Source organism: Periplaneta americana, chromosome 1, assembly GCF_040183065.1.
Source record: "Periplaneta americana isolate PAMFEO1 chromosome 1, P.americana_PAMFEO1_priV1, whole genome shotgun sequence".
Lineage (NCBI taxonomy): Eukaryota > Metazoa > Arthropoda > Insecta > Blattodea > Blattidae > Periplaneta > Periplaneta americana.
Window position 1 is genome coordinate 208,384,124 of NC_091117.1, and position 12,599 is coordinate 208,396,722.

At 35.4% G+C, this 12,599-nt stretch overlaps 1 protein-coding gene across 2 annotated transcripts in view; it reads right to left on the minus strand.

The window, feature by feature from the left end:
* The window catches only part of sxc (O-linked N-acetylglucosamine (GlcNAc) transferase sxc), a 206,924-nt gene that overhangs the window by 30,572 nt on the left and 163,753 nt on the right, over nucleotides 1–12,599 (minus strand). The window contains exons 2-4 of one of the 2 annotated variants that reach the window (XM_069836574.1): nucleotides 5,741–6,180; nucleotides 3,313–3,402; nucleotides 730–1,077 (exon numbers count right to left, since the gene is read on the minus strand). In XM_069836574.1, coding sequence (XP_069692675.1) covers nucleotides 730–1,077; nucleotides 3,313–3,402; nucleotides 5,741–5,886 — 584 coding nt within the window. In that variant the 5' untranslated portion in view covers nucleotides 5,887–6,180. The remainder of the gene's footprint in view (nucleotides 1–729; nucleotides 1,078–3,312; nucleotides 3,403–5,740; nucleotides 6,181–12,599) is intronic. The other variant, XM_069836573.1, reaches the window with a different exon arrangement.

The following is a 12,599-nucleotide window of genomic DNA, read 5'->3' on the forward strand; positions in this document are numbered from 1 at the left end:
AACAGCAGAAATAACTAAAATGCTCTCTCAATTATTATCACTCAATAAAAGAATTATATTCTAATGGATACCATCCCATTGTGGAATCCTGGGAAACGAGAATGCGGATGCTTTAGCAAAGAAGGGCAGCACTGCTACTTACAGACCTGTTACTAAATCTACGTATTACTCTGTGAAAAGATTTATTAAATCTACATACTTAGACTTCAACAAACAAAATTTGATAACTCAATCCCAAGGGAAAAAATGGAACTCTCTGCATCAAAATCCACAGTTAATTCCTGATTTACCACGAAAATCGTCTGTAGCTGCATTTAGATTGGCAACAGGCCACGATTGTTTGGCCAAACACCTGCATAGAATTGGAATATGTCAGTCCCCTAACTGCCCATTGTGCAACTCAAACCAAGAAATGGATTCGGAACACCTCAAAATCTGTGCTTCAGTGGCTGGTCATGATAATATCTTTGAGAAATATTGGAGTGCAAGAGGTCAAATGACTTTATTGTCAAACGCCTGGCATTAGAAAACAACAACAACAACTTTTTTATTGAAGGAAACAGTTTACAATGTGCTGGCGAATGGCTTATTCCTACAGGAAATAGAAACAGTGCAGAGAGAGTGGCAATGCGTTTGAAAGAAACTTCTCAGCATATACTTCTGAACTAATTTAACTCACGAATTCAAAATCACTACAAGAGAAAATCAACCGATAGTAAATCTACTTACCTAATGGCTTCTTTGTAGTGCATAAGGGCCTCATTGAGCTTGCCTTGTTGTTGGAGGACGGATGCCAGGTTTGAGTGTGCTGCTGCAAATTCTGGGAAAACTTCCAGGGCCTTAAGGTAAAGACGAGTTGCTTCTTCAATATAGCCTTGCTCTCGTTTGATGTTGGCCAGATTGTTGAGAGAATCTGCATGTGTAGGACACAGCCGAAGAGCTGTGTTGTAGCATTCTTCAGCTTCCACAACCTGACCCTTTTCCTTAAGTGCATTTGCCAAATTGCAGTATGCATCAGGGAAGTTAGGCTGCAGTTCAATAGCACGACGATATGTGTCAATAGCCAAGTCAATAAGCCTGCAACCAAAGAATTATTCTCAAATTATAGAACGAAAGAATGTAATACAATTATATTTATCATATGCTACAAATAAAACACATTTTGCAAAATTACCTGAATAATCACCTCAGCCTCCAAAATTACTATAATTACTTCAATAAAGAATGTCAACATATAAAAAAAAGCATTACTGGGAATATTTCAGTTTGTTTAAACGTATATCCATGGCACTACAGCCCTGAAGGGCCAAGACTGACCAGACAGCTGCTGGCCTCACGTCCACATGCCGAAGCAGTGGTGGATAATCCCAGTGATGAGTAACTCGCTCTTAGCCTACCTACTTAATTTTTTGCAAGGGCCAAAATCCCTGAATCAAGCTATACATGTTTGGTCAGTTTTAGTTTTCGTTTAACGTGTTTGTGCTCTATTTAAGTTTAAATTTATCATGGTGTTTACCACTATATGACTTTTATCTTTGGGGTATGTTAAAAAATAAAGTGTATGTGAACAATCCTCATACATTAGAGGAACTTCAAGAAAATATTTGGACCGTGATCTCCAGCATTTCAAGGCAGGAATTGAGCTCACCAGTGTGAGCACTGTATTGAAGCTGCTGGAAGTCATTTTGAACATATAAGTCTTATGGTAAAGAAATAAACATCATTAAATTAATTTTACAGAAGATGAACTAAAGCTACGGTTTTGCTACGACGATCTTCATCGAATGAATATCGCTGATGATTGAAATCGCCAGCGGTCATCGTCAGAGAGTGGTTTCTTTACCGGCGAACTTCTTAGGTGGATAGTTTATTGTTTTATATAGTTGACCATGTCTGATCAGCTGATAAGTGGATGACAATATGATAACGTTATAATATAAGTTTTGCCTTGAAAAACAAGTACGGATCTTTTAAGTAGTTAATGTCATGTTTATAAATAGATATACAGAGGGGTCTTTTAATTAATTGATATTAAGACATCTTGAAAATGAGCCCACCAACTTTAAAGAATATTTCAGACTTTCTCCCGAACAATTTCATTTTGTTTTAAGTTCAATTGAAAATTATGTTGTAAAATTACCCACAAAATTTATTCACAAACCAATCAGCCCAGCTGAAAGATAAGCATAACTTTAACGTAAAAACCAATTATATAAAAACTTTATTTTTACTTTTTACAATGTTATTTTTTAAATTTAGGAGCATTTATTTAGGAAATAATGTTACAAATAAAAAAATAATGTGAGAAGGAGGTTGTTGCACTTCTCTCCTTTGCTCGGAATTCCACTTCACTTATTATTTCACACTCAAACTTTGCTTCAGTAGCTAAATCTGCCGCATCGTGTGTGTCCTTCAATTATGAATCACTTTACTCAATTGTATTAACCTCAAAATCTGTGCTTCATTGGCTGGTCATGATAATATCTTTAAAAAATATTGGAGTGCAAGAGGTCAAATGACTTTATTGTCAAACGCCTGGCATTAGAAAACAACAAACAACAACTCAATTGTATTAACACCTCTGGTTGTTGCAAAATATAGATTTGTTATTGTTTACATTGATTCTTCTTTTTGGCTCATGTAGAACAGGGATTTGTGTTTAATCAATTAATATATCGTCCTCATTAGTGAAGAAATTGCAGAAAGATTTCTGTTTTACCGCCATTATGGTATGTGTGATGTATAAATCACATGTTATTAAATGATTTAATTCATAATCTACCGTAATTTTACAATTGGTTTTTCGGCGATGATCGCCAGGTTTTTGCCTCCAAGGCAAACGCCGACGATGTTCATCGAGCCCAGCGACGTTCGTTGACATTCATCACCGTAAAGAAACCATGCACATTCAAATCAACGGGACAGAATCCCAGTGAAGATCGCCAGCGATGATCGTCGGCGAAGATCGCCGTAGCCAAACCGTAGCTTAATACTAAATACGGGTAGAAAGAATGCATGCCAGGCCACTTAGCAATTCAATAACCGCACAATGCAGCTGGGTGTTACCGCTTGAGAGTACTACCTGCCTGCCAGTGCATGGGTTGCGTCTTGAGTTGAATGTGCTGTAGTAGATATGATGCTGGGGCCAGGACTTATTTGGAAACGAAACCAAAAATATTTTTGATACCGCGGATACAAAACTGGAGTAAGATGTAAGGTACTTTAAAGTAATCATAATCTACTTTAAGATAGGCTATTTTTGAATCCATAAGATCTGACAAAGCAAGATGACAGTAATAAAGGTTAACTTACCCCTGTTCATAGTAGACACAAGCCAAATTTCCGTGGACAACTGCATTATTAGGGCTCAAGTTGAGTGCCCGCAGATAGGCTGCTACCGCTCTGTAACACACAATATATAACTCATCACATCTCTCTGACCAACAAATACAGAACAGGTTTAATAATTTCACAACATATAACAGGAACACACCAGAAATCTGCAATGTATTTTACTAGAACATTCTTTTATTGGGTTCCATAAATACGTCAATGGTTTTTGTGAAGGCATGTATGTTAAAGCAAGCAACATTAAGAAATTGGGAGTAAAAGTAAATGTTAAAATATTATAATATGCTTAACAAAATTGATACAGAACAGTTATTTGTGAAATAATAGTGTATCATATACACAGGATCATTTTATCGCCAATGAAATAAGCAAACCTTTAGTTAATCATACAAATGATAATCATAATGGATAATCACTATTTAATTTGCTTTTATAGGTAAATTAAAAGCGAAATTTGCAATGAAAACAAACCTCTCCTGGATGATTTTATGTACATGTCATGGATGCACTATGGCCAATATGTGTCTCAACATTATCAACATAATTATTGAGTTCCTTCTGATATACAGTGAGATTCACGAAGTTACACTAGCACTTATGGAGCATATTCCTGACGTCACTTTGAGTAGAAAAAATTGTATGAACATGATTTTAATTCTAAAAATTTATTAATTATTTTATATTTTGAGAAGTACATCACTGTCAATAATGCTTCTAGATTATCTGCAGCTATGAAACGTAATTAGGATAGATATAGACTTCCTGATTGATCCATAATTATGCATTTGAAGGTTGTGTTCGATTCACATGCATGTCACTAGTTTCATTAAAGTGAGAAATGAAATTTTTGAAGCTCTCTTGTAAATTTTATTTTGTGTAGGGAGAGTGAACTCCATCATACATAAACATACTATTCAGAAATAACTATTACTCTCCAATGATGTGGGATAAAATAATTATAAGAGTTCTTTTTTTAATGAAGCATTTCTTTCCGGTGTTTTGTACTACAGGATGAATCAAAAGTCTGGAACCAATAAATTTCTTTCATATGCTTGATTTTCGATTACTATAGGTCAGTGTTTCTCAAACTTTTCTGAAGTGGGGACCACTTTTTTAAGTCAGAACAGTTCCGCGGACCACCTTACTTTTGTTCCCTTCGAAAGCAAATTAATCATTTATGTAGCATATTTTAATACCAGTATACTTACATTTTAATGTAGAAATAATTAATTAAAATTAATTTAATTAAATTAATTTTATATTAGTATTAACTAATTAAGTTAATGTTAATAGAAGAAAATTTCTTATATCGTCATTTGCAAAAACAGAAATAAAAAAAAATTAATGCAGAAACATGCAATTTTGCATGTTCTATTATTGGTGTACGATGTACAGTACATGACCATTTGAATGTACAGACTAGGTGTCAGCAAAACTATTAAGAAAGTCATAAATACAGGAAAAGGTTCGGTACTTTGGTTCTGTTATGAATTCGGGTGGTCCCTAGCTGGGTAACAGGCACAGCACCAGATTTGCACGGAAAAGATGTCGAGAAACACCACGTTCATAGTGCTTTAAATCCCTCTTTTGTTGCTGAGAGTAGAGTGGGAAGGCGATGGATGGGTATGTTAAATAAATTTCATAAAATGTCAGTACTGGAAGAAAAAGTGAAAGGCGATTACCATGTGTCATTTACAAACTCTGAGATTTTCAGCTATAGTGTGATACGCAATTCGATTGAATTTTATTTTTTCTTCTGTCTTTTTTGAAGGACCACAAGGACAGACATCGAGGATCACAGGTGGTCCGCAGACCATAGTTTGAGAAACGCTGCTATAGGTGTTACCAGTATTTGTAAGACCCCTTTTCCATTTAACATTTCAAAGTTGCATCCAAAATGGTGGCTTTTGAGATAGCTTAGGGCTAGAATCGAATGTGTCACTGGTAGAGCATTTGGTTTTACAAATAAATACTGGTAACACCTACAGTATTCGAAAATCAAGCATATGGAAGATATTTATATGGTTCCAGACTTTTGATTCACCCTGCATTTTGTTTTATAGGTAACACAATTAGGCCCCTATTACATATTTTCTGAAGATTCAAAATCCTAAAGCATTGACGATGTTAAGTTTCAGATCAATGCACACACGAAAATTTTTTACTTAAAATTACTCGAGGAAAGAGCTCCTATCAGCTGGTATAACTTCTTGTAATTTCAACTAACAGCTCTTTTTGCTCCATATTAATTTTAAATCTTATGAGGAGTTTTGTTAGAGATAGAGAGAAGCAAAGAGAGAGACATAGAGAGCTAAATACCATTTCAGTCAGTGTGTTGGTTTGGAGACACGAGACACACACAATTGTAAAGGACACACAGATTGCACACCTCTTGATGCAACACTTGATCCATGCAAAACAGCAGGCACGGGCAGCAGGGCCTTGTGGCTCCCACTGTGTATCGGCGGCCAAACCAGCCCGGTTTGGTGGAAGGATAGTGATGATTGTGTACACGATGATGCACTGGTAGTCCATCGTGTCAGTAAGCACCCAGACATGTCAGATTTTCACAACCAGAAGGTTAACGAGTACACAAGGTCTTATGGGGGAAATAAACACACAAACCCCCGGATTTCCTCCTTTCTGTTCCTGCACTTCCAATTCCTTACAATCTGGCCAACACCATCACACCACTTGGTCGCAATCAAACTCCTTAACATGATTAAAGTTCATATTTTGTCACTTGTCACTACACAATTGTTGAATTACTTCAGTCTCTTTGACACACAGCCCAAAATTATGAAAGAGGCAGTGATAAGGACCTTATTTCTGAAAGTAGATGCAATGACAAGAATATAGGAAAGTTCTTTACAAATGCCATGGGACCTGAGATGTCTTTGCAGTCAGGCGTCTCTTCCCACTAACATTCCGTTACTGCCAGCTGTGGTCAAGAGAGGTTAATACTGCCTGAAAGACTGAATTGATATAATTTATGCACAGTTGCATTGTCAAAAATTCAACAAGTGATCTTCGTAGAGAAAGTGTAATAAAAAAAAACTGAATAAGAAATTTCCTGGGGCAGGGCATAGTTGCGCCCCGGTCCCATCAGGTAGAGAAAGGGGCATGGCATAGTTGCGCCCCGATGAAATAGGTAGAGAAAAAGACACTACGGAAACTCGAGTCTCATAATCAACCAACGTTAATGATTTCTTATTCGATTTAATATTTATTAAAATGAACACAATGAAGTTGGCAGTACTTTTATTAACTGTTTTTCTACTGTTTATGCAGTGATTATCAATAGCCTACTGTTAAAATGACCACCATGAAGTTGGCAGTACTTTATTAATTGTTTTTCTACTGTTTATGCAGTGATTATCAATAGCCTACTGTTAAAATGAACACCATGAAGTTGGCAGTACTTTATTAACTGTTTTTCTACTGTTTATGCAGTGATTATCAATAGCCTACTGTTAAAATGACCACCATGAAGTTGGCAGTACTTTATTAACTGTTTTTCTACTGTTTATGCAGTGATTATCAATAGCCTACTGTTAAAATGACCACCATGAAGTTGGCAGTACTTTATTAACTGTTTTTCTACTGTTTATGCAGTGATTATCAATAGCCTACTGTTAAATGACCACCATGAAGTTGGCAGTACTTTATTAATTGTTTTTCTACTGTTTATGCAGTGATTATCAATAGCCTACTGTTAAAATGACCACCATGAAGTTGGCAGTACTTTATTAATTGTTTTTCTACTGTTTATGCAGTGATTATCAATAGCCTACTGTTAAAATGAACACCATGAAGTTTGCAGTACTTTATTAACTGTTTTTCTACTGTTTATGCAGTGATTATCAATAGCCTACTGTTAAAATGAACACCATGAAGTTTGCAGTACTTTATTAACTGTTTGTCTACTGTTTATGCAGTGATTATCAATAGTCTACCGTTAAAATGAACACCATGAAGTTTGCAGTACTTTATTAACTGACATAATTATTCAAATAAGTGAGCCGTTGGAATATGGGACCTTAGCAATCTTGACATTTTATTAGTGATTTTCACACCGTCTGTGGCGTATAGTGAGGTTAATTTAAAATGAATGTTAAGTTTAGTGAAAAGGATAAAGAGTTAATAATTCACAATGGTTCTAAGTTTCAATTTTCGAAATCCTGTACTGTAGGGTTAAGCTATCGATGTAGAAACAAAAAATGCAGTTCATTTATTGTGTGTGATCAATAAAAAAGTTTAGGTGAGGGGTTTGGACTTTTTTTTTCCATTGCTGGTTGTCACAATAAAAAAATTAAGACACAACGTTTCGAAGGGTGGTTCTCCCTTCATCTTCGTCTCCTTCCTTCCACCTTAAGACGAAGGGAAAACCACTCTTCGAAACGTTGTCTTAATTTTTTGATTGTGACAACCAGCAATGGAAAAAGTCCAAACCCCTCACCTAAACATTGACAATCCACCATTGCTTTCCAACCCCTCATTTAGATCAACAATAAAAAAGTGTTAGTTTAAATAGCAAAATTGATCATATGCTAGGTCTACCTGATTTTAATGCAGCTATCACTGTAATATTTTAAAGTAATTTATTTATTTTATGACAATCACTTTCGTGTGTACTATGACCATCGGGGCGCAACTATGTCATGTCTCTTCTGCTACTTGATTTCTTCGGGGCGCAATTATGCCATGCCTAGGTCTCCCAATTGACCGCGGGGCACAACTATGCCATACCGATTTCCTGATGAGGTGATGGATATCAATGTACACATTTATGAGACTATGATGTGTAATCAGAGCTCACAAAATTGAGTTTACGTTTCTTAAACAATTCAGGAAGATATGCTACCTTAATTTTGATTGATAGAAGAAGAAACTGATCATGCATAATCTATGCAAAGCAATGTCACTGAACATACAAGTACAACCAATTATTCAATTACATACTACAATTCGTGAAATATTTCACGGAAATATTGTCTTAATTCATGGCTTGTTAGATTACCCAATTGTATCTGTGATTTTCCTGACAAGGAACAAGAAGCATAATATTATTCCCCAGATCAATTAAGAAATGCTTAATTAATTTCACATTCAGAGGTCCGCTAGTTTCTAGAAATATACAGCCAAAGGTATGGACACAGGCAGATGGTTATCATTTTGAGCATGTACGTACAATTTTAATCAAGAATCATGAATGCAGGTTACAACTGGCTGATTCACTGCACACTGCTATTAGAGAGAATGACTATACAAGAGGAAGCACGCATTGACATTTGTAAGGAACTTCCCAGAATTATAATCTGATTGTATCTTCATAAAGAAACAAATATTGTGCCATATGAGGTCTGAGCAAAAAGTTTCAAGACAGTTTTAATATAAGCACAATGGAAATACAGGATAACTAGTGCTTGTCTCCTTCAAAGTACTCTCCCCCTGATGTAGTACAGGTCTGCCAACGTCCCTGCCACATTTCAAAACACCTTTGGAAGTCACTTTCCTGGATACTGTTCAGTTTCCTTGTCGTATTTTCTTTAATGGTAGGAATGTCATCGAACCTACGCCCTTTGAGTTTAATTGGGGGAACAAGAAAAAGTCTGCAGGAGCCAAGTCTGACGAATAGGAAGGATGGGGTAATGCAGGGATATTTTTTTGAACTAGATGTTCTTGGTTGGAGAAGGGACAATGGGCCAGTGCATTGTCAGGTGGTGGATCCAACTCTGATTCTGAAACAATTCGGGATGCTTTCTTTGCACCTTCTCGCGCAAATGTATTAAAACTTCTTTGTAGAAGTATTGTTTGGCCCCTGGGAACAAATTCATAGTATATCACACCTCTAATGTCAAAGACAACAATCAGCATTGTTTTCACATTTGACTTCGTCTCACTTTCTTGGGCCGAGGAGAATTTGGTGACTTCTAGTGTGAGGATTGAGCCTTTGTTTCTGGATCCAGATTTGGCTCCCGCAGACTTTTTCTTGTTTCTCCGACTAAAAATTAAACTCAAAGGGCGTTGGTTCAATGACATTCCTATCATTAAAGAGAATGTGACAAGGGAACTAAACAGTCTTCAGGAAAGTGACTTCCAAAGGTGTTTTGAAATGTGGCAGAGATGCTGGCAGACCTGTATTACATCAGGGGGAGAATACTCTGAAGGAGACAAGCACTAGTTATCCTGTATCTCCATTATTTTTATATTAAAACTGTCTTCAAACTTTTTGATCAAACCTCGTAGTGATAGCTTTCTGTGTAACATTAAAATCACTATTAGTGTTTCTTAAAAATGCATAATTGTAATAATCGTCTTTAGACGTATCAAACAGCATATACCATCTTCATAACTATATAAATTGACCTTCCTTCCTAACGCTGTAAATACACATATGGCAAAAGAAGCTGATTTTTTTCTTACTGGCGACATAACTCACGTTTTCCCCATTACCAATTACAAGTCCACACTTGATCATTATTTGGTTTTTAATTTTAATATGTCACACGCAATACTGACCTTGTTACCTGTTACATGACTAAGTGAAAACACGACTGTATTCTCAAGTTCTATGCGTGTTGTAAAAGATTCTAATCGAATAGGTATATCTTAATTTGATCAATCTAGATTTGTATAATAAATTTTCAAAGCTCATAAACAAGTACGTTATTCGAATACAATAATTTATTACTATGAAGGAACATGATACTTAAGCATGTAACATCCTACATATTGATTAGAAGTGGCTTGGAATGCAATTCCAACAAAATAATCAACAAGTAACTACAGAATATATATCTACAAGTATAAAAGCGACTAATATTTTCGCTAAAAATAGGATTTCTTAATTTTTGTTTATAACTTTACACAACATCTCTATTACAAGGCAGTACATCTAATTTGACGATTTGTGTTGTCAGAGGAAGAACAATTATTGTTTGTGTGTATATGAAGTCTGATTAGTCCTTTCTTAAGCTAAGTACGGACATGCTCAGGCCACCATTAAGATGAAGAAAGGTGAGATTTCTGCTTGTGCAATATCCTTTCGTCCTCTCTTTCTCTGCCAGTGAGACATCAACACAATAGCGTTCAAACCGAAAGTATGTTACTGGTCAGCAATGTATGTAATGAAGGAAAAAGGAACTGACCGCCCTACCCCATCACCTCCTGGCTTGGTTTCCTCGTAAGTAATGCCTTATTGGTATCACTTGTAATGTTGGCTGACTAAACAACAACTTTACAAAGGTCATTATAACATTAAAAAAAAATTATTACTCCTGATGCACAGCACTGAATATGTTCTGAATATTTTTAAAAATTAATATCAACAGAGTGACAAATATTTTAGGGAAACTATAACTATTTGCAGAGACTATTCAGAGAAGATATGACGCAATAATAGAGCACTGGCGGAACGAATATAACAAGGAAACTAAAATACTCAGAGAAAAGTTACTTCTCTACTGCTAATGGATTATTCATTAATTTAATTTTCAACGACAAATTCGAGATAAAAGGTAGGGAAAAAAATTATTGGTAGGAATCAGAAGTTATATTTGTAACGATATCAATTAACTTATTTAATATCCCATATTATCTACTACTGGTTTAATAGACGTCTTTTCGGTCGCGCCAACAGATTCTACACGCTATGCAACAATGTACGAGAAATTGCTGCATATTACGGAGAATTATACCGCAATAAATTATTATTATTATTATTATTATTATTATTATTATTATTATTATTATTATGTTCTCAAATCAGTGTTGTGACGCTTGAAAAAAAAGAACAATCATTTCATCTCTAAAAGGGACATAGGGATTCTCAAGAGGAATTAGAAAATGAAGGAATTGCTGTTCAATTTCGTGCTTGTCTGAAGAGTGCAGAATTCTTTGCATATAGATGGGCCACAAATACAAAATAAAGTAAAATAATTATGATATTGGCCACATCTTTCCTTGCAGACTAATTTTTGAAGCCACAAACAAATGATACTTTGAAAAGTAATCTATGGCTGTAATTAGTTTTTCTGTTTTGTGTACTGTACAGAAGAACACGTAACATCGAAAAATTATCCAATTCCATCGTTTTCTCGTTTCGTAAACAAATGAACTGATAAAGTATTTTCTACTATTTAATTGCGTTTGATGGTAATGTATTAGTAGGTTCATTTTATACCAAGTAATGTTATGTGGGGTTGAAGGAATTTTCACTACAGCGACATGGCAGTACTGTCTATGCAAGATAAACGGGCCTATTTTCCACATTATGTCGTGTGATTAAATAAACAAACCACTATTTTAGGAGTTTTTATATAAGCTTTCTTAATAAATCAAGGTTCTTGAAACTGTACTCCCATTTACACTGCATGCAGGAGTACTATTCAATGATTTCAAAACAGCCAGCTTAGTAATAAGAGCAAGCTTGTAGTTCGTTTACTAATACTCTAATTTAAAAAATGATAATTTAATTTAGAATAAATTTATTTCACAAACTCAATCTATTAAAGATTTATAAAGGAAAAATAACTATTATTCATCCACATGAACTCCGTAAGACGAATGCGTTGAAGACATTTTCATATTCATCGCCATGTAAATAACAGGTAACACAAACTGTAACAAGAGTTAAGTGCTTACCGCTACGAAAACAACCTTTATTCTACTGATGACGCAAAGAAATAGTCTTAGAATTATATCTGAAACGAAAGTTACACCAGATATTTGCCAAGTATTTCTATTTCCACTTTAGACCGAGTTTTGGAAGTTAAGAAGCTTAATGGATCAGACCGAATATTACATCCTTTTCACTGTTTCTAAAATTCTGAACTGATTTCACTACGAAAACCGGCCACTTTTAACACTTCGTCCTTGTTTCAAAACACACTATCCGTCGTGAAGAGAGTATAAACCAACCTGGCCAAGACGCACGCGAGGTTTGTACTGTACTACCGTCTGTAGTGCAGTAGACTGTATTAAACATTTACTACCTACGAAGTTTCGAACGATATCGAACGGGTACACGTTCTGTGTATGAATGGAAATACTCCAAGGAGAACAGCATAAACAGTACGGAATTTAAAGACAATAAACAGTGTTTTTAAGTTAAACATCATTACATAACATATTCATTATATATGAGGTCTCGCCCACCTCATCGAATATTACACGACTACTATGAAGTAGCCAATGTGTATTATCACCATTTAATTCGAGAAAAATTCGTTCCGGCACCGGGAATC